The sequence below is a fragment of the Mus musculus genome, chromosome 13 (genome assembly GCF_000001635.26).
Source record: "Mus musculus strain C57BL/6J chromosome 13, GRCm38.p6 C57BL/6J".
Classification (NCBI taxonomy): Eukaryota; Metazoa; Chordata; class Mammalia; order Rodentia; family Muridae; genus Mus; species Mus musculus.
This window is the reverse complement of record NC_000079.6, coordinates 49,087,489-49,110,314: the sequence shown is the minus strand read 5'-3', so window position 1 is coordinate 49,110,314 and position 22,826 is coordinate 49,087,489. Positions and strand designations below refer to the sequence as shown.

The 22,826-nt window shown below is 49.3% G+C and overlaps 1 protein-coding gene across 28 annotated transcripts in view; it reads left to right on the top strand.

Annotated features, from left to right (window-relative positions):
• Wnk2 (WNK lysine deficient protein kinase 2) overlaps positions 1-22,826 on the top strand; it is a 112,273-nt gene that overhangs the window by 38,260 nt on the left and 51,187 nt on the right. For all 28 annotated transcript variants that reach the window (NM_029361.4, NM_001290313.1, XM_006516979.3 and 25 more), the window contains 5 exons: positions 7,353-7,525; positions 9,132-9,352; positions 14,817-14,974; positions 17,991-18,079; positions 19,279-19,498. In NM_029361.4, the coding sequence (NP_083637.2) occupies positions 7,353-7,525; positions 9,132-9,352; positions 14,817-14,974; positions 17,991-18,079; positions 19,279-19,498 (861 nt within the window). The remainder of the gene's footprint in view (positions 1-7,352; positions 7,526-9,131; positions 9,353-14,816; positions 14,975-17,990; positions 18,080-19,278; positions 19,499-22,826) is intronic.

Below are 22,826 nucleotides of genomic sequence, written 5' to 3'. Positions count from 1 at the left end.
CGAGTCTAGGTATATATCATCCACTGTCTGGATTTCCAGGTTACATCTGTAACCGCTGTTTTTGTATGGTAGCTGTGAGGACCACTTTGACCTTGATGGCAATATCATCCTGGTTGCTTGGTGATCCATATGACTATGTGGCCAGGATGATGCTAACAGGGGCTGGGCTTCTCCCTTGCAGCTGGTGTAAGAGGGAATGAAACTAGGAACTTTCTCTGCTGCTCACAGGGGTACCAAGTCTAGCCAACCCTTGGGAGCCTGAAACCAGCTTCCAGAGCCAGCCACAAGCTGACACCCACTGCTGTCCAGGGCTTGTCCCCAGCCTGCTTGCATTATACCTTGTGTGGTTTCACTTCATTATGTCCTCCCAGAAGCCTCTTCCTGCAGAGATACTGGCCCTGTCTATGTCCTGCAGAGACTGGGGAATCACAGTTCTCCCCCGCTGCCTGCAGAGAGGGTTCTGTTTGGCAACTGGGTGCCCTGGCTGGCCACACCCACTTGTGCTTTCAGCCTTATTTTTTGGCTCAGTGGGCAATTGCATGTTTACTTTCTTGTCTGTTGGCGACTTCCCCCTAAGGTTTCCTCAGCATCTGCTTGCCTAGATGCTGAAGCAAACCTGTAAGACACAGTGGCTTCACCCTCTCAGACGTGCCCCATACACCTATCCAGCCCACAGACTTCCAGATCATACACCTAGACTGTGAGAGGAAGAGTGTGCGCCCACAACAGTAGAGACAGTGAGCCTGACTCAGCCCCTAGGGACCTGAGGGTGGAGGGAGGCCTGGTATTCCAGGACAGTGTGGAGCATTCAGGGACACTGAACCTTTCTGGACTACTGAGGTGCTTCCAGAAGTGAGGGGACAGAAGAGATGCAGGTGTGTGTGTATGGTTGCAGCTCTCTGACTGGTCCCAGGATGATGGTACCATTGGGTGTGGACTCATGAGGGAGGTGAATCTTTGGGCTCTTCCAGGGACCTATAACTCCATTCTGACTAACTAGTCGGAGCCCAAACTAGGCCTAGTCTCCCTTCATAGGATAGCTCCAGAGTCCAGAGCCTGTGAGCACCCTCATAGAGGCAGGGGGAGGGAGGATGGAATAGGGAGCTTCTGAAGAAGAGACCTAGAAAGGGGAAAACATTTGAAATGTAAATAAAGAAAATATCCAATTAAAAAAATAATTAGTTCCAAGCAGTAGTGGCACACGCCTTTAATCCCAGCACTTGGGAGGCAGAAGCAGGCAGATTTCTGAGTTCGAGACCAGCCTGGTCTACAGAGTGAGTTCCAGGACAGCCAGGGCTACGCATACAAACCCTGTCTCAAAAAAATAAAAAATAAAAAAAGCAAAACCAATCAAACAAACAAAAATTTAGCTAAAAAATAGTATTTGGGGGACTAAAGCGTTGGCTTAGCAGCTAAGAGCACTTACAGTTCTTGCTAAGAATCCCTGTCAATCCCCAGCAACCACCTGTAACTCCAGTTCCAGGGGACCCAGCAGACTCCTCTGACCTCAGCAGGTAGCAGGCACACACACTGAACACACACATACATGCAAAGCAAATTACATGTAAAATAAAAAAATTAAACCATCATTGTACTGGGGCTGCATTTTCATGAAAGTACATGGTATACTTTGGGCGTATTTCTCCATATTTCCTTCCCCTTGTGGGCACCCTCTCTTCCCAGTGGTTCCCTTTGTTCTCCTAGAAATTTTTCACTTCTCCTTTTGTGTAGCCTGTCTGTCCATGGCTTTACGCATTTGCATAAGACTGAAGCACCCACAAGTTGAGAATAAACCCGTAATTCTGTCTTTCTGCAAAGGCATCATTCTCTTGCTATGTCTACTCAATTTATATCCGTTTTCTACAAATAACATATCTTCATTCTTTACGGCTTGAAAAAAAAATCCTGTGGTGTTTCTTTGGTTTCATGCAGACCACAAACCCATCTCCTGGAAAGAGGCTGGCTTGCCACCAGTTGTGCTGTGCCTGTGTTAGTCAGCACCCTGCCATCACTCCTGAGTGTGGTTCTCACCCTCTCGCAATCCTCAGAAGGCACGCTTCTCTTTCCTTGCTGTAGAAAGTCACTGCTCTCTTGCAATGTGTCCCTCTTGGGCTTGACTCCCTCAGCCATCACCCACTGGGGCTGTTGTGATGGTGCTGTGGCCCTGGGCTGCCGCAGGGGTGGTTACCTGCAGACACCTGCACTTTCTAGGCAGCAGCTCTGATTTTTTTTTTCTTTTTTGACACAGGGTTTCTCTATGTAGTCCTGGCTGTCCTGAAACTTGCTCTGTAGACCAGGCTGGCCTCAAACTCACAGAGATCTGCCTGCCTGTGCCGTTACCATTCAGCGGCCTCTGGCTTTCTTTATACCAAAAGCACCCTCTAGCATGTGTCTCCTCCACATTGCCCTGAAGCACAGGTTAAGCCCATCAGGAACAGGTTATCTGATCACCTGGGCTGTTAGACCTGAGCACTCCTGAATGGCCCTCTCCTCACCTTGCAGGCTGCCACTTTGTCTCCCCTTTGCATGATTGGCAAATGGTGGCATAACGGATGAGGATAACCTGGATAGCCTCGTGAAGAGAGGGCCATGCTCCAAGGAGCATGATCATAAATGACCAAGGAGCAGGGCACCTTGGTAAAATGCCCTGGTGGCATTTAATGTATGATAATGTCTTTGCCCCCACTTTCTGGACCACTCCTAGAGGCACCATGGCTAACAACTTATGACTTTGGTGTCTTTATCACCTTTAGCTACTTGGCATCATTAATACTGTGCCAGACCCTGGGTTAGATAACTATCAACACTTGAATGTATGCATGTATGTGTACATGAGGGTACATGCATACACACACACACACACACACAAACACATGCACACACACACATACTCACATGGGGAAGACAATACTGGACCATAGCTTATGCAAGTCACCTTCTCCCACATCCTATTTATGTTAGTTTTGTTATTTACAGCTTGGACATTGCATTGTGAGCCATACGCTGCTGTTGCTCGATGGTGAATATTGTAAAATAACTTAGGCTTTAGTGGTGCTCTGAGGCTTCTCCCAAGTCACTAACTAGGCCCACTGGAAGGGAATTGGAGACAATATTGCTGCACTGAGAAGGCTTTGTGGGGAAGCTGAGCTGGCCCAGCAGCCATCTTCTCGGCTGCTTCATCAGTGGCCCCCAAAGTCAATTTAGCTTCATTCCTTTTGTATGTATGATTTATGCTCATGTGTCTGTGTGCAGCTACGTGTGCCTTTGTAGAGCCTAGAGGATGTCTAGTGTCCTGTACTATCACTCTACTCATTCACTTGAGATAGGATGTCTCATTGAACCTGAATCTGGACTGATGGCCAAGCAAGCCTTTCAATCCATCCACAGCACTGAGTATAGGGGGTCCTCGATGCATACAACCACATCTGGCCTTTATGTGGGTGCTGGGGATTCAAACTCATGCTTGCACAACAAGCTCTCTTGCCTGTTGAGCTGTTTCCCCAACCCTGACGCATCCATTTCTGTTTGCAGTATGCTCACTTCATCTAGAGGGCATGAAACGTTCCTACTTCCCATGTAGGAACCTTTGAGTTCCTACATGTGGGAAAATGAATCTCATTGGCTGGAGAGGTGTGCATTTGGCTGGGTATAGAATTCTTAGTCAGCACTTTAAGTTGAGTTCCTACATGTGGGAACGTGAGTCTCATCAGCCTGGATAGGTGTGCATTATTTGGCTGGGTATAGAATTCTTAGTCAGCACTTCAAGGATGCTGCTGCCCTCCCCACAACCAATATCGCTGACCCCACTCACTGCTGCCTGAGCCATTTCTTTGCAGATAGGAAATCTTTTCAGACCTCAAGATTCTGAAGTTTCGCTGGGACAGATCTGGAGGGTAGGTCGGTTTTCATTACTGACCTGATTTTAGCAGGCCTTTTCATCCTAAGACAGTCTCCCTTTAATCCAGGGAAATGCTATTCTGCTGTATATAGCCACGGTTACATAGTTGTTTGTCTTCCAGGTAGTTCTTTGTTGTTTCTTAATCAATCTCTCTCTCTCTTTCTCTCTCTCTCTCTCTCTCTCTCTCTCTCTCTCTCTCCTTTTCGACTTACCTTTCTCATTCAGTCTTTGGAAATTTTTAACTTTTTATTTTGTTTTTGTAACATTTTAAAAATTGAAATATAATTTATAAACATTGAAATATGTATCTTAAAACATTCAACCTGGGGCTGGGGAGACAGTTCAGTTGTTGAATCACTGGCTGAGAAAGCATTAGTTTATATCTGAAGCTTAGTGGGTAAGTAAACTGGGTGGGTGGAACAGCCTGCTTTTAATCCCAGAGGCAGAGACTGAGAATCCCAGGAGCAAACTGGTTAGCTAGACCAGGAAAATCAGTGAGTTTAAGCGAGACTCTGCCTCAGTAGATGAAGTGGAGAGTAACTCCAGTGCTCTCACTCAGGGAGAGGCTGGCAGATCTCTGTGAGTGTGAGGTCAATCAGAGCTACAGAGACCCTGTCTCACTCTCCTGCAACCCCCAAAGAAATCAGATATGAATCTCAAGCTTTCATATGCTTTTGGGCTTGAACACATGCACACACACTAAACAAGTTTTCATTGTACACACACGCACACAAGCATGGTTGGGCTATGGCTGTAGCTAAGTGCTAAGGCATTTGAGAAGCAAGTACAAGGCCCTGGATTCAATCCCCAGTTCTTCCCAAACTAACAAAAAACATCCTTCACCACCCCCAACTCCAGAAACCCCCAGCCCCCATCTGGACACCAGATTCTCAGTTCCAGAATTTGCCCACTCCAGAGACAGCCACTGTTCTGAAGTTGACCCTTTTTTGTTTGTTTGGTTGGTTGGTTTTGTTGTTGTTGTTGTTGTTGTTCTTGGTTTTTTTGTTTGTTTGTTTTGTTTTGTTTTTTCAAGACAGGGTTTCTCTATATAGCCCTGGCTGTCCTGGAACTCACTCTGTAGACCAGGCTGGCCTTGAACTCAGAAATCTGCCTGCCTCTGCCTCCCAAGTGCTGGGATTAAAGGCGTGTGCCACCACTTCCCGGCTGACCCTTTGCTATCAATCTAATAACAGTTCCCAATCAAAGTGGGTTCCCACCAGACACATGTTTATAGCCGGCTTCCTTAATCCAGACTGAGCTGGTTCCTGGGGTGTATATGTTTTTGTGGGTATATCGACAAAGTTTCTGTTAACTGGCATGGGATCCTTCAGCTGCCGTTAGGTGGGGCTGTGGTGGAGCTGCTCTTGCGCCATCTTCTGAGGACTTGTGTTTCTTCTCTCTCCGTGGATCTCCTCTTTGAGGGGAGTGATGGGACCCAGAGCTGGTAGGAAGCTGCTGAGAGATCTTGGCCATTTTTCCAGGTTGTTTGGTGAAGCATCTGTCTGTCTGCATCATTTATGGATGCTGTCTTTCCATTCAGGGGCCAAGTCCTTTGTCAGATGTATATATTGGAAATGGTTTCTTCTAGTGTGTAGCTTTGCTTTCATTATCTTAGATAAACAATAATTTTAACGAGCAGAACATGTTACCATTTTACTGTCTAGATTAGAGATTAACTCATTTGTACTCAGTGTTTTACTGGGTTATGGAATATGTTTACATATTAAACAAAGCCAGCTCAGCTTTCAAAATTTGTAAGAACTAATTTCTGAGTGTTTTCTTTTAGAATAGAAGTTTGCTCTTGAATGTGCAGGTCCACATCTTGGGTCTTCATGGGAAGGACATTGGTTATCTGTTATGAAGTTTCTGAATGATTGTCTTTCTGGTACTGGTTACATTTATGATTTCTCTTGGCTGTTTTGCCTTGTTGATGATGGCTACTGTCCCACTGATGAGCAAAGGGACAGATGAGGGTCTGTGTTGTGGAGCAGGGGTCTGGCCTAAATGGGTATGACTGCCAGGTGGGGTATAATTTCTTAACACAGTGACTATTGTCATGACCCTATTGGCCACTGCTTTGTTGAACTCTGGCTTGTCGTTGTATGGGGCCTTCTAAAAGGTCCTTGGGATCTTTGTGTATATTTCCTTTCAGCTCTGATCTCTGCTTGATTTATCTCAAACCATCTGCTTCCTGTCTCCTGGAATTTCTCTGACTTTCTGTGTTCTGGGTTCAGTTGTGTTAACAGTTTCCTTTGCAAATATAAACACCTGTCTGGTCACTCTCCTGTGGCTCTGGGGTGTGTGGTAGGGGAGGCAGGACTGGAAGGTGACTCACTCCATGTAGGTGGAGCTGAGAAGGGTTCTCTATGCTTAGAGAATGGGGGAAGATCACCCTGGGGCCCTTGGCTGTGGCATCTCCTGAGAAGAACTGGGAAGCACAGAGCAGAGATTGGGGGCGTGTGAGCTCCTTGGTGTTGTTTTGAGTGTTCCAGGATGAGAATCCATGGATGGATTTGGGAAAGGAGGTGGCAGAGTCAGAGTCTAGATAGGCTGTGGGGTTAATGAGGCAGGGGCTAGGGCAGAGGGCACACAACTTGAAAGTTTCAAGGAAGCAATGAGGTTTTGTTTTCTTTGAGACAGGTTCTCATATAGCCCAGGCTGACCTCCAAGTCGATATATAGCTCAAAATAACCTTGAACTGCTGATCCTTCTGCCTCCCCATCCCAAGTGCTGTGTGGGCCACCAGGCCTTGGTCATTGAGTGCTGAAGATTGAACCCAGGGCGTTGTGCATGGCAGGCAAGCACTGTTTGCAGTGAGCTACATCCCTAGACCTACAGTGATGTTCGTAAACGTTGGGACAGCAGATTGGTTCTGCCACCAGGCCAAGCACAGCGACCCAAAGCCAGGCGAAACATGCTTCTTTCTGCTCTGAGGGCTGGGCTGCCTGCTCTCAGGATTGCCTTTGCCAAGATGGCCCTTCATCAGCCCAGTGCGGGTTTTTGGCACTGCAGTCTCCTGGGTCTTGAGCACCTCCCCCTACTGTGTATGCCTTACAAGCAAGCTGACATTTCATCCCTTTAACAAATACTCTAAAATGAATGAGCTCTGAGGGAGCAGAGGCCTCTGAGGTTTTGTTTTTTTTTTTTTTTTTAAAGGAAAAAGTGCAGGAGCTCGGTCAGCTGCATGGCGTGTGAGCTGCTTCTCAGCTTCCTGGAACAACTTCTTTCTTACAGAGGGCCCAGACAGGCTGTATCTGGGGTTGTGGGGCCCAAGGGTTAGCTATGGTGCGCCATTTGTCATGGTGGGCAGAAAGAAAGGGTAGATTCTGCTACATGTCACTGCTGGGGACTACCTGCCCCTGAGGCGTCTCCTGCTGAACTCACCTGGAAGAAGGGAGAGTGGCTGCCAGGGTCCAGGGCACCAACCACCCAGTGCACCTATCTCTGTCTCTAGGACCGGAAGCTCACCAAGCTTGAACGGCAGAGATTCAAAGAGGAGGCGGAGATGCTGAAAGGTCTACAGCACCCCAACATTGTGCGCTTCTATGACTTCTGGGAGTCCAGTGCCAAGGGCAAGCGATGTATCGTGCTGGTGACAGAGCTGATGACCTCGGGTACACTGAAGACGTAAGTGCTGCACACATGTGGGCTGGGGTAGCCTTCGTGACCAAGCCTGCTCAGTCAGTCAACAGGTTCTCCAGTGCAGGAATGAGGATTAAAAAGAAAAAAGACAGTTAGACAACATTGTAGTGTGGCCCCAGGTAATTCTGAAACTGAAGGCAAATTTTTATTTTCCAATCCACTTTTTATACCATTTTAATTACATGCAAGTATTTTGGGCAAGCAGTACAATAAGGAGCTAACAGAGCAGCAAACAAGTCCCATGATTACTCCCGTGACAGTTGTTTAAAAGGGCTTGTCATAATGACCAAAATACTTGAGCCCACTTCCTTGTCCAAGCCCAAAATCTTGCCTGAAGCCTTGTTCTTCTGTTGTACCCTAAGACTAAAATTCCTGCCTTACACTACTTCCCTATTACAGCCTAAAGTAAGATTCTTGCCAAAACTTACATCCTTATTATGCCCTAATGTCAGATTCCTGCCTGAGCTTACTTCCTTGCCATGGCCAATGTCAGATTCCTGTCCGAAGCCCATTTCCTTGTCCTTGGCCAATGTCAGACTCCTGCCAAGCGGTACCCCAAAAGGCTTTCCACACCGTCCGTAGGGGCTGTGATAGGGTAACAGGTGTTGGGATGCTTGGGTCAACCTGGCTGGCGTCTGTGATCTGGCGTTCATTCAGCAATGCCCTTTTTGAGTCCTATAATTTCTCTCAGCCATGGGAAGCCCATTCCCCAAGTGAGAAGACTCGGACCTAATAGTCTTCCTAACATTTGGCTCCCTCTGGCTTCTTGTAGCAAATGAGACTGGTTCTCGTGACCATGCGACTATTTCCACTCTCCCTTCCTGTGTAGGACACTTCCCAGTGGCACAGTTCCTTTGTCTGCTTTGTCTGGGATCTTATTATTGGCCAATATCTGTTTGCCTAGAGGCCAGCCTGGCATGTTCTGCTGGTTTGGAAGCAAAATGCAGACATTAAGGGCCAAACATGACACAGCAACGGGCTGGGGGTTCAGTGGCCATGGCAGTTTGCTACTGTCTGAGGTCTGTGCTATATTGGGATATGGGAATGCCCCCCCCCCATAGCCATGGTTGAGTTCCTCTGAATCATTTTAACCCTGAGGCCCCGAGTAGGACCTTGATGTTTTCTGCCTCTGGGTAGCTTCACTCTACTGTGCTGATTCAGTGAGGGAATGTCACTTCCTACCTCCCCGCTGGGTGACACCAGGGCCCAGCATGCAGCTTGTTGCAAGGATAGCCTGGCCTTTGTGACCTTTGACTGTAGGTATTCCTCTATTATTCGTGTGCTAGGCTGGGACCCTGCCCCATTTTGTGGCTTCTTCTCACATCCAGGAGATGAAGACTATGATTGGCATGGGTTTGGGAGCAAGGTCTCCAATGAAAAGGTCTAGTGGAGTGCCGAGGTCCTGGCTCAGCCACCTCGATCCAGCTGAGAAACCCTGGGTAGGAGAAGAACTGTTGGCATATCCCTTTCCCCTCACTGCCTGTCCCACACAGCTGCAAAGCTCATGTGGCTGAGACTAGACTTTTCCAGGCTTGGCCTTCCTCGGGGCCTGCAGCAGGAGAACTGCTTGATGGTTCTGCCCCTCCCCCAGGTACCTGAAGCGGTTCAAGGTGATGAAGCCGAAGGTACTGAGGAGCTGGTGCCGGCAGATCCTGAAGGGCCTGCTGTTCCTGCATACAAGGACACCCCCCATCATCCACCGTGACCTCAAGTGTGACAACATCTTCATCACTGGGCCCACCGGCTCTGTGAAGATTGGTGACTTGGGTCTGGCCACCCTTAAAAGAGCGTCTTTTGCCAAAAGTGTGATAGGTGAGCCTGTTTCTTCTCCAGAGGCACATAGAGAACCACACAGTATTCAAGGAGCCATGGAAGCCTGGATTTGCTCAGTTACTTCAGACCTGGTGCAGGAGGCTCATCCGAGTGCCTGGGTATCCAAGCAGCCCCAGAATTCTGGTGGCTCAGCCAGAGGACCTGCCTAGTGGGGACACTGCCTTCCAGCTTGCCTGGAAATACTGGTTCTGTTTCCCACTGACAGTCCTTTCAGACTCAGGGGTGGGGGGAGGGGGTCTCTGCATTGGAGTCTTGGCTGTGTTGGGTACCTCCTATGATTTCCTGCCAAGGGTGGTGGGCTAGATGCCAACTTCTGAGCTGTGGTGGACACTGTGGCTGCTCAGGAGGAGGAAGTAGTGTTACCACAGAGGAATTACACTGCTTGTGGGAAGTGAGACTGGAGCTGGTCGCAGTAATCAGGGAGAGGAGTACCCAAGGCTGTGGGGCACAAAGAAATAACAGCATGCAGAGTCTGACAGAAAGGTGGATCAGAGGCCCAGTATAGTATCTACATGGTGGTGGAAGGTGGTGCTGAGGGTTTGGCTCCTTTCTTGTCCTTGGGCCTTGGCTCCAGGCCTCTCTTCCTCTGAGAGACCTTCTTGGCCAACTTTTGGGGGATGGTACTCTGGGTTCTGGGGTAGTAGCCTGCAATTCTGTTTAAGGATAAAGGGGGTCTGGATTATGTTATATGCCCAACCTTGAAATAACTAGCATAGCACTAAGTATCTAGCAGACGCTGGGAAGGATCTTGTGGGCTTTGGAAAGAACATTAGAGGGACTTCAGTAACAACTGTTTTGGGCCCTTCACTGTCTTGAAATCAGGTGTGGCCCTCCATCAAGGCTGGTTACTCACATGAACAGGACAAGGAGTAAGGTTGGTCTCAGGCCCTTATTAATTATTTGGGAAAGACATTAGCCAGTATGGCAATCTTGGGGAACTGCTATATTTTCAGTAGTGTCTTTGGAATGTAATATTTAGTGTAGCTGTCTTATCTGGGCAATGGCCCTTTGGAACTTAGATCTCTGGTCCGTTTATCCTGATAGAGTAGCATGGTGGGGAGCTGGAACTGACCCAAGTCTCAGTTTTCTGTCTGTGAAAATAGGTAGAGCTAAGCCATGAAGACAGCTCAGCTAGGAAGAGTACTTACAACATAACCATAAGGACCTGAATTCAAATCCCCAGAGCCTACATTTAAAAAGCTGGGCAGTGGGATTAGCGAGATGACCCAGCTCTTAACTAGAGCATGTATTGCTTTTCTAGAGGACCAAGTTTAGTTTCTAGCACACATATCAGGTAACTTGCAACCATCTTTACAGCTTCAGAGGATCTGGCTTCTGTCACTACCCTGACACATGTGGCGCGCGCACGTGTGGGCACACACACACACCACACACTTTAAAATAAATAACGTATGCACCTTTAAGCAAGATGTGGTTGCACATATGTCTATAACCCTATCACTGTAGGGATATGGGAGAATTTCTGGGCCACTGGCCTAGCTCCAGGGGCAGTGAGAGACCCTATCTCAAGGGAATAGATGGAGAAAAATAGAATAGAACATCAGGCATCATGTGACTTTGGTGTGTATACATACATCCATCATGCATATATACCATGCATATATACCATGCACATCACACACACACTCACACACTTCGAGTTGTTGGCTTGGATGATAAGAATACTTCGGGATGGTGCTTCTGGCAGGCCTAGGAAGGCACTGAACCATTGAGTGCCCAGCACTGTGGGGTGTCCCCTGTCACCCCAGCTTTTGCTTGTTGACACCTAGAAAGTTAAAGAGGCTAGGATCAGGAGTGTACTTGGATGCTTCTGTTGGGGGGCGGGGGGAACGAGACTTACTGAGGGGGATTCCCATGGGCACTGACTGGAAAGTCCTGTTCCCAGCAAGTGCCAGCATTTGGGGAGGATGAGACCAGATGAGGGCTCCCCAAGGCCTGTTACCCAGGTATCCCCAGGCCCTGCAAATGGAGCTTCGTTACGGGCGCTTCGTTACGGGCCTGTGAGTAGAAGGGGATAAGCATTAGCACTCAGATCACTTAGGCTAAGTACAATGTTGTGTGTTACATAAGCCAGACATGGCTACATGCATACCTCTAACCTTAGCATACCTATAGCAAGCTACATGGGCCTCACAGCCCATTGTGTGTTCTAGATGCTTTGGTGGGACTGGAGAGCCCCATGGTCCACTTGTAGACCTGAGAATGAAGGAGACACAGTAGTGCTTGTATTGTGTCCAAGGCAGACACAGGGCAGGGCTGTTGAGGTCTGACTTACTCAAGAGGTCTTCTTGGAGGTGGTAGGAATCAGGGTGTGACTGAGGCATTGCTTTCCTGATCTATGAAATAATGGAGCCAGATGAGGGCCTGTGTGTTCTATCCTGGTGACCAGGCTCTGGCCTCTGAGCTCTGGGCAGTTTCCAAGCAGGCTTTGTCAATTTACCCCTGAAAAGTGAAATGGGAAAGAGGCCAAGGCAAACTGAAGATAGGTATTCTAGAAAGAGCTACAGGTCAGTCCTGGATGGGTGGGCATGCCAGGTAGAGGGCAGGAGGGAGCCCAGACTGTTGGGTACCATGCAGATGCAACAGGTAAGTGTTTAGGAGTTCCAGGCAATGTAGGGTCCACCCAGAACGTGGGGAGATGGATTCTGCCTGCTTAGTGAGGAAACGGGCAAGGGCCAATTGTTAATTCATTCTTTTTTTTTTTTTTAGATTTATTTATTTATTATATGTAAGTACATTGTAGCTGTTTTTCAGACACTCCAGAAGAGGGAGTCAGATCTCGTTACAGATGGTTGTGAGCCACCATGTGGTTGCTGGGATTTGAACCCTGGACCTTCGGAAGAGCAGTCGGGTGCTCTTACCCACTGAGCCATCTCACCAGCCCCCTTGTTAATTCATTCTTGTTATGACAAAAGTCAAGAACAAAAAGGAAATCTAAAAAATAAAGCTTTTGGGTTCCGTGGAGGAAACCATTTGTCTTCTATTACAGACTCAGGACTCATAGACTTGGGGCTATAGGATGAGTATGGTGTTAAGCTGGAGAGGGTCCCTACCTACTGTACTATTTATTGTCAGGCCTCAGCATACATTCTCCTGTTCATTAGAGGGCAGAGATCTCTTATAGTCACAAGCTGAAGTTACTTCTCCATTAGAAAGGAGAAGGTGGCCAAGGGCCAGACCCGCTGAAGTCTTGCTTGACTTTGTTGAGAGGAGCAGTGTGTGGAACATTCCATAGCACTTGGTAAAATGGTTGGGCCTGGGGTGGGGGCGGGGACTGCCGCTTTTTCTCTCACACAGACTCATCTTCAGGGACCCAGGGATGCCTGGCAGATGTGCAGGCAGATATGCATGGCAGCCACAGGCCCAGGGCAAGAAGCTCCACAGCTGACAATGGAACATAAAACTATGGGTTAATGGGTGGGATGTCAGCCTGGACAATTGCATTGTGGTGTATGCATACATATTATTTCTAAAACTCAGATTTAATTTAGTGAGATGAAAAGGAAAAATGAGTCAAGTACACACATGTACACACAAGTACAGAGCTAGCTCCAGCCTCTGACCCATCTCCTGGTGTCAGGCTGTCTGGGATACTTCTTGCAGAGGAGGGTCCTCAATTCTTGTAGGTCCCCAAAGAGTCCAACCCCAGGGATACTGTCTGTTGACCCTAATATCATGTGGACAGTCAGGGAGTGGAGTCTCTGCATTAAGAGTGCGGGTTCCAATGCGTGCTAAGTTGTAGCTGCCTTGGCTCCAAGTCGTGGGAGCCTGGCTCCTGTCACAGTTCTTCTCTAGGGCCCAGGTCATGTCCCTGGAGTCTCTTTATTGGCCCCTCTAGCAGGAAAAGGTTTTGTGGTTTCTCCTTGTTATCACAGGACAAAGTGTCCCACACAGTCCCTGGCAGAGGCATTACTGGGTGGTGTTATGGGCAATAGACATAGCCCTGGGGAGGGAGCCCTTTCTTCCTGAGACTTGGGGTTGTCGGCCAAGTCAGCTGACCTGTTCACTGTGTTCCAGCTGCCACCATGGTGACCCTCCTGAGTGATCATTGTGCTCTGGACCCATGTAATCCCCAGGATACCCTGGGGTCCCCAGGATATACGAAGGGGTGATAAGGACCTGACCCACTTGCAGGCTACCCCTGCCTGGGACATCTGGGTCACGCATCTTGTGGCTTAAGAAGTATATTCACTATTCTGTGACAAGGGATGGGAAGTAACTTAAACATACTGAACATCAGTAGCAGTGGTACCAAAGAATTTCAAGAATACAAAAGGATAAAACTTCTCAGCACGAGGTCTCTTCTTGGTCTCTGTCGCTTCTGATGGCTTTTCCTATAGTTCTGTCTTCTACATAAGTCCATACTTATGCTTTTATATTTTGTCAGTTTGTGGCTAGACTCAATGCATATTAAACTGAAATAATGGTCAAGAGATACCAACCTAGGGCTGGAGAGATGGTTTAGAGGTTAAAAGCATTTGCCACCTAAGCTTGAAGGTCCCTAAGCTGTTCAGATCCCTAGCACAAACCTACCTGATAGTGACAGCCATTAGAGTGGCAACCAGCCTCTAATCCTATTGGTTATGGGGCAGAGCAAGCAGGCTAGCCAGACTAGTGGGTGATTTTGATTTTTGAAGCAACAGCTTGGTTACTCTCTATCTCTGGGCCTACTGGCTAGCTAGCCTAGGCTACTCCGCTCCAGGAGAATGAGACAGCCTGACTCAAAGGAAAAGGAGAGAAAGAGTTGTGGGGGACGGTGCCAGAGAAGTAACACTGTGAGATCACCCCCTGGCTTCCACACGCATGTTCATACATGTTCACACACATGGCCGCTGGGGCAAGCGTATTTTCACTTTGTGTGTGTGCTTGATGCCTCATGAGCACTATCTCTGTGGGGTGTGTCAGGTGGCAGCCATTGCTCATCCCTCTCCCCTCCCAGAGTGACAGCAGCTCATCACATTCATTGTTAGTTACACCCAGAAAACCTAGTCGCTCCCCTTCCTGGGGACACTGAGGCCTTACTGAGTTTTTTTCAGGCAGGGGCAGCTTTGGGGTAATCAACGGTTTTGTCATCTCTGGGGAGACTTGAGAATAGGCTGATGCTGACCTGTTTTGAGGGGTACAATATCCACACGCAGGCCAGGGTAATGCTCAGAGAATAGGTCCCCAGAGAATAGGTCCCCAGAAGCTCTGTTTACATCCCTGCGGCTTGGAATGGCTCTGCGCACTGATGGCTATCCCTGGAGCCATAAGGTAAGGTTTGGATACAGTCTGTAGAGCACACCTGCTTAAAACCCTGGGATCTGTTGACTCTACTGTTGTCTGGTGTGTATCGTGGGACACATACAGAGGAGGCTGGGAGCATCTATGGGACCAAGGAGCCATGATCAGTGATAACTGTGTCTGCTGCTCCTGATTGTAGGTACCCCCGAGTTCATGGCACCTGAAATGTACGAGGAACATTACGACGAGTCGGTTGATGTCTACGCCTTCGGGATGTGCATGCTGGAAATGGCTACCTCAGAGTACCCCTATTCGGAGTGCCAGAACGCCGCCCAGATCTATCGCAAGGTCACCTGTGTGAGTCCACTCAGCCACCTTGTTAGTAAGGACAACAAACAGCCTTGGTTAGTCCTTTGGGCAGCTGTGCAAGAAAAGGAGTGAGCACGGGCACCTTACCCTGGGGAACCCCTGAGGCTTGCTTGGGTAAGAAGTCTAGCAAAAAAGTAATGGTGCAGCGTGGGGTGGTTAGCCCAGAGGCTGTTACCTGCGTGGACCCAGGAGACCCAGGAAGAAGAAAAACTAAGGCTTGGGAGACTGTAACTGTGCTGGGGCCTCCTTTCAGGAAGTGCACCCAGGCTGGCTGTCAGGAAGCCCCATCTTCTTTATTTTAGAATCACAGTTTGTTTTCCTTTTTTGCTAAACCGTCATCCTAGCCAAGCACATCTCTGAGCGGCTGTCAGCACCGCGCAGCCTGGGAACCTGGGTCCTTGTTTAGCTGTCACTGTGATTTCTGAGTTGATCCGGAGGCTTCAGCTGTGCAAACAGATTGGGCTGTCGTCCCCCCCTCCAACCCCTCTGAGGTGGCCCCTATGCTGGTGGAACAAACACAGCATCTGAGGTGGAACAGCTGGGCCAGGGCTCCTCTGTGCTGGCTCTCATGATGTGTCATCTTTGCTCTCATGGAGAGGCCAACAGACCCTCAGGGTGTTCCCTGACCTTGGTTGTTGTCATCTCCATAGTCCTTCCTGTGTCCTCCTCAGCCTGGCAGCCCAGCGGGACCCTGCGCTTGGTCTGCACATCTTATGTCCACTTGCAGGTTACCTCTACAAGTATGCATGGCCTAGGTGCCTACCCACCCAGCTCAGCCCTCTTGCACGTGGTATGGAACCCCTTTTGCTGTTAGAGCCGAACTATGTCACTTAGTTGCCTTGAGCCCCTTCTGTGTGCACTATAGATAGGTGGTGACCGGCAAGAGTCCTTGGCTGATGGCCTTGCCCAGAAGGCCACATTGGTGTAAAGTTATGCCAGGGAGGCAGGATGTTAAAGGCCTGAGAGATCTTGGTGAGATCGGTGTGAGATGTAGAAAAGGATTGGTGGGCTTCAAGCTTGTTCTGTACACAGTAGGTGGGGGGTTGTCCTCTGGGCTGGGAACAGGAAGGGACATCTTAGGCAGAAGACTGGATATGCCCCTCATTCTGGCTAGTAGGCAGCATAGTGCTGACCCTTCTGAGATTCTTCACCCTTGTCTGCCCAAGTGGGGATGCAGCAGCCAGGCTCAGCAGGTGTATTTCTCTCCTTTCTTCTCTCTTATCCTTCTTCCTTCTTTCCTCCTTAAAAAAAACAAAAAACAAAAACAAAACAAAAAGCCTTTCTAAAAGGGCAAGGCTTTTAAAGTCTGAATCTTGCTGAAGAATGAAGCAAAGAAGGGTTGAAGCCTTCAACATATTTTATTTTTGTAATTAGTTACTTCCTTCCCTCCTGCCAGCTCCTACTTCTGATCTGAGAGATAATCTCTGTGATTTGAGTGGCTGGTGCTTCCCTCTCCCTCCCGAATCTCTTCCTGGCCAGTGGCCAGAAGCAGTGACCACAAACAGTGCTCTTGTCTCCCCGGGGAGGGGATGGAATAGGGAAGCAGCCCAGGTGTGGGTTGAAGGCCTGGCTCTGTGGGAAGTGTGGAATCGACCTGGGCTGAGGCTCTTCACCAGGATGAGGGGCAGCTGGTATGGAAGGCCCTGCTGGGGCCTCTGACTGCAGGCTCTGCAGCCAAGCTGAGGGACAGCTTTGTGGATGCTCACGGCTGGACCTGCTGGACCTGAAGCATCAGCGGCAGCATCGGGGGGAGGCTATGCTGTGTGTTGGTGCCAGATGACGATCCTCATGGCAACATGACGGAGGGCCGTGGCCTGCACCCAACATGTCCTCTGTGTCCTCCCTGAGTGGGAGGAACATTGGCTACTGGCCTTGTGCTGAAGGGAAGAGCTTAGAGGACCAAGGCTTCCTCCCTATGCAGGCATGTGTGGAGCCCAGAAGTTGTCAAGATGTCTTCCTCAGTCCTTGAATCTCCATATTACTTTGGAGAAAGGCTCTCTGACTGAACCTAGAGCTGTAGAACTCACCATTTTGTCTAATTGTCTGGCCAGTGTGTCCTGGGACCTGCCTGCCTCTGCCTTTCCCAATGCTGGGTTATAAGCATATGCCATCAAACCTGGCAATTAGGTGAGCACTGGGCTTACAGGCTCACACTTACAGGCCCACACTCTTACAGCGATCTTTTGACTGCCTACGCCACCATCTCGGGCTCTAAGTGTGCCTTATTTTCCTTCAGCGCTCACCATCCTGTCCTTCTGGTGGCCTACTTAATATGTGTGTTATGTGCCAACCTGCACCTCCTTAATGTCACAAATCCCAAGGAGAAGGGAACAGAGCTGTGTCTGTCTGTCTGTCTCTCTGCTCCGTGCCCAGCAGCTTGGGTTGTCCTGTCTTTTCATCTGCACGTGTGACCTGTGAAGTTTCCATTTCTGGTTGGTTAGTTCTTTGTAATTTCAGCTCATCACCAGAAGTGATTTTTTTTTTTTTTTGACTACTGCACAGCTGCGATGAGTTTTACCCTTGCCCCGGGCCCCTGGCTCCCAGTGTGCTCTCGTTTCTGTTGTCTGGCTTTCCTGCCTGGTGAGGAGTCCTGACTTCTTGCTTCCTAGCATTTCTACTAGTTTGTTTGAGCGCCACACACTGTACCATTGCAGCATCCCTGGTCCGTGTAAGCTGTCGCAGTGCCTCAGCCTACAGCTCCTTCATTCTTTGCCCAGATCCGTGGTGCTGACTACGGACTCATCTTGGTTTTAAGCAAAGGCTTGAGGAGACTGTAGACTTATGGGATCTATACCGTTCTTTCCTTCCCAGAATTCTGCCTCATAGCTCCCTCAGCTCCAGAACACAGCTCTGCCCTCAACTCAGTGAGACCCAGGCTCCGATGGGTCCTAGGCCTCAGGCTGGGAAGAGCCCTGGGTAGCAAGCTGGGCCACGGGCTACACCAGGGTGTCCGTAGTGCCTCAGCACTGGGTGGTGCCAGGTAACTTTGCTCTGTTTTCCTCAGGGCATCAAACCGGCCAGCTTCGAGAAGGTGCATGATCCGGAGATTAAGGAGATCATCGGGGAGTGCATCTGTAAGAACAAAGAGGAGAGGTGAGCCGCAAGCCGGGCGCCGGGCGCCAGTGTTCTCCAGCTGATGCTGGTCCAGCTGGCGTTTAGGGCTGCGTTCTCCATGCAGCCTTCCCAGGCCAGGCTATGTGACACCAGGCTTGTGAGTTGCTGTGAGCAGTGTAGATTCCCACATCCCTCCTGCCTCTGGAGACAGGCTCCTAATTCAGTCTGAAGTGCTGCGGATGCAGGGCTTTGCTCTGTGCCTCCTTGGACAGTAGTCTGTACACTGTAGGAGTGGACTTGTTCTGGCCACATCCCACCCACAGATTCCACCTCTGGACCCCTCGATAGCTCTAGAAAGCAAATTCCTCTTCAAAACAGGACTGGCCTTCCTAGTTGGACAATCAGGAAGCTAGGGGTACCTTTTAGCTTTCCTACCCATAAAACAAACTGGAGTGTACCCACCCGTCCACACAGCATTCTCAGGAGTAGACAGGAATGGGGAGCTGGTCTTCATTGCCATCAGCTTGATGTCCAGAGGAAGCCAGACTGGTGACAAAGGATGCTGTGTGACTGATTGTATTTGCACTAGAGAACAGACTAGACACAGTGGCTAGGGACCTGTGTTCCTGTGTTTGAGTGCATGGAAGTGCTCATATAGCAACACCTAGCTGTCAGATGACCTGGCCCCTGGGTGGAGCCTCCTACTGCTGCGTTCTGGCTTCAAATCCAAAGGTCTAGCAAGTCCTTATTTATCTTTCTTTCTGTCTGCTTGCCTCCATTCCTCCATACCCCTTCTTTCTGAGAGAGGTTCCCCACTAACCTCACTGCTGCAGTGAGATCCAGGAACCCTGGGTTCTATTTCCTCTCATCCACCCTGAGCCAGGAGTCTCTTATGAGGATTGAAGACTCACCTGTACCTCAGCAGAGTCTGTTTCTCCTTGCCTAGCAGGTGGCCTGGTACAGAGTATGACTTCTTTTTGTAATTGGGATAGAAAGCTGTCTTAAAGCGCAGTGCAATAAAAGCATATCAGGCTATATAATTTCTCAGTGTCTCCTGGGAATTAGGGAATGCTAGTGTGCACATCTGTGTCCTACCCACGGGGACAGAGCCTGCCAATGGGAAATGAAATGAGAGAACTTACTAGTATATCCTGCACAGTGTGCTGATATTGTGCATGTAGATGGTTGTAGAGCCCCCTTGTCCCTTGAGCCCTGCCTGGGAGTCACTCTCCCTCCAGGTATGAGATTAAGGACCTGCTGAGCCATGCCTTCTTCGCGGAAGACACGGGTGTCCGGGTGGAACTTGCCGAGGAGGACCATGGCAGGAAGTCTACCATAGCCCTGCGGCTTTGGGTGGAAGACCCCAAGAAGCTGAAGGGCAAGCCCAAAGACAATGGAGCCATAGAGTTTACCTTTGACTTGGAGAAGGAGACTCCCGACGAGGTGGCCCAGGAAATGGTAATGTGCACACAAAGGGCCCCAGACTATCCATGGGCCTGTTTGTGTTTAAAAAAAAAAAAATCACAAATCAATTACTTTTCCAGAAGGGCACTTGCCCCTAGGGGAATGGTGGGGGCATGGGAAGGTCAGGGGCAGTCCTGGGGGGGAGGGATTATGGTCTCTCTTGTGTGGTTGAGTGGTTGAGTGTGTACCATGACATGAGGGCTAAGGATGGAGATCCTGCACAGGACCTGAGAGACAAGCATGGGGCATAGTTAGAGAAGGAATCCAATGGGAAAGCAGAGAGAGGGAAGGGCTTTGCTTGCCTTAACCAAACTCTTGCCAGTTTGCCGCAAGGCTGTGGCTTTGAACATGAGCTATGCCTCTCCTTCCTTGGAGATGCTTTTGTGTTGATTTGGGTCTTGGTACTGTACCATCTTTGAAGGGTTATAAAAGCACACATGTGTGCCCCACTTCCTGTCTGTGGTGAGCAGGGTGACTCTTTTCTGCTTGGGATGTCAGGTGGGGCCTCAGGAGGAGACACTGAGTCTGTTGGGGGAGAAGGAGCAGAACAGTCCTTTCAGGGCAAGGAGTGCCTCAGGCCCAGGCCCTGCAGCACCACTGTGATCTCCTAACACTCATAAGGGAATAGCCAGGGCATGGGAATTTCTAGAGTCTGGATGCCAGACTGGACCATTCTACTCAGTCTTATAGGCCAGCACCATCAAAAATGGTAGACATGACCCATAAATGCCTACTAAAATTTAATTACAGTGTAAAACTTAGTCTCATTGGTCACATTTCAAGCATTTAGTGCCATCCGAGGTGAGTGACTCTTGAACAACATGGGCATTTTCATTATAAACTTGTTCTACTGACATGCTACTCAGGGTCATTGTGGTTTTAACATGGCAGAATCTTTTCAGGTAATATAACATTCTTGCTGTCTTAGGGTTTTACTGCTATGAAGAGACACCATGACCAAGGCAACTCTTATAAAGGAAAACATTTAATTGGGGCTGGCTTACAGTTCAGAGGTTCAGTCCATTATCGTTGTGGTGGGAAGCGTGGCAGCATCCAAGCAGCTGTGTGGTGCTGGGGAAGGAGCTGAGAGTTCTACATCTTGATCCGAAGGCAACAAAAGGAGTTTGTGTGCCACACTGGGCTTAGCTTGAGCATAGGAGACCTCAAAGCCCACCCCCATAGTGACACACTTCCTCCAGCAAGGCCACATCTACCCCAAGAAGGTCACACCTCCTAATAGTGCTACTTTCTATGGGCCAAGCATTTAAGCACATGAGTCTCTGGGGTCCATACCTATTCAAAGCACCACACTTGTCTTCGTAAATGAGGCAAGGGCTGCACTACAATTGTGATTCCGCCTGCTCTGCACTGGGCCACGTAGGACGTGAGGGATTTGGGAGCTGAGCCTTGGGATCAGTGGTTACAGGATAGCCAATATGTGGTGAGGGAATGTTGGGGCTCAGTGTGAGTGATTGCATCCTGAGTGCTGCTTTTAGGGTGAAGCTCAGCATCCCTGACAGGGAGATTCTGGGTGTCTGGCTTCACCCAGACCTCAGCTTCCTAGTTTGTTTTCAGTTCCCTGAAAGACTCGGTGTCCTAAACCCAAGCATACCGTTCGCACCGTTGCTGGATGCTGCTTAACTGCTTCTTAAGCAGTTGACACCCAAGGCTTTACCCTACCTCTGCTGGTCACAGGGTAGAGAAGGACAGTGCTCTCAGCAGGGTAGGGCCATTGTAGGTGAGTCACCTCAGCTGGTCCCTGCCATTTGGCTGAACTCCCAGGCTATGTCCCTGTGTCAGTGCTAGGGAAGTCCTGGGCCCAGCACCCTCCCCTGAATGTCTCCTCTTCCCTCCCACCTTCTCCCCTTACCTCTCTTCTGCCTTGAACTGTGTTTTCCTTCCATTATGGGGCACGTCGTCCATAAAATGGGCATTAATGTAGAAAGGACATGATTTGTGTCAATTTAAAGAATAATAAAAAAATACCAGATGGTGGTGATATATACACACACCTTTAATCCAAGCACTTAGGAGGTAGAAGTGGGAGAATCAGAGTTCAAGGCCAGCTTGGTCTACTGAGCAGGTTCCACAACAGCTGGGGCTACACAGAGAAACCCTGTCTCAAAAATCCAAATAATAATAATAATAATAATAATAACAACAACAACAACACCAATGTGTATCCCCACTCTGCCTAGCCTGGTCACCAGACATAACAAATTGAAAACCCTATATTCTTCCTGTGAAGGCTCTGTTTTGTGAACAGCCACACACAGGTTCATCTCATAGCTCTACCATTCTCTGACGGGGCCTCAGGATGGGTTCTGGGTCCCAGGAGGCCTGTCAAGGTTCCAGCTTTGCCCTTCTACATCCTGTATATTAGAGACTTCAGGGTCATTACTGTCCAGGCCATCAGCCCTTCCCTGAGCCTAGGCTATAGGAGGAGTCACTGTCTGGCAAGACCCTAGACTCCTGAGGCTACACAAGTGTGAAGTGTCACAGATACTAGTATCCAGATGAGAACTTCTGAACCCACCTAAAGGGTGATAAGGATGAAGATGGATTGTAGGGTGCAGATGCAGTTCAGCATGGCAGAATGAGGTTGAGCAGGGCAGGCTCTGTATGGTACTGGGCATAGGCAGTGAGGCCCATCCTGGGGGTGGCTGAAGTATTACAGAAAGTGGGAATAACCATGGTGTGTGTGTGTGAGGTGGTTGGGTAGGCCTTGCCCAGTAGAGTCATGGAGCCTCAGAATAAGCATTCTGCAAACGGTGGAAATAGCCAACTATCTTTAATGTGGTCTGAGATCACACTAATGGGACTTTAGGGATGGCCATGACCATGTGCTCTGTGCTTGGGCCACCTTTGTAGACCTCTCCCAGGGATCACTGATAGTTACTACATCTGCCTGGGCTCACTCATTCTAGGCCACAACTGACTTGGGTCATTCTGGCCTATCTAGCCTCAGCTGCCTCACGAAAGTTTCTGAGGTTGGCTTGGAAGTCCCTGGAAAGAGCCTGCTCCCCATTGTAAGGACAGAAAAAGACCCTCATCTGGTCTTCTCTTAGGGTGAGGAATGCCCTGCTGCTGGGAAGTCTCCCCACCAAGATGGTGGCTGAGACACAGGCAGGCCCCCATCTGCCTGCCAGTGGGCCGATCCCACAGAAGATTCTGTGTCCTCTGGCCTCTCTCATCTGACACTTTCCTTGGCCACACGCCCAGCTTGTGCTCTGCCAGAGTCCACGAGGCCTTCACCTGGGAGACTTCCGTGGGGGATCTTTCTGACAAGCTGAGTTGTCTCTCAAAATAAACTGCTTTGAAA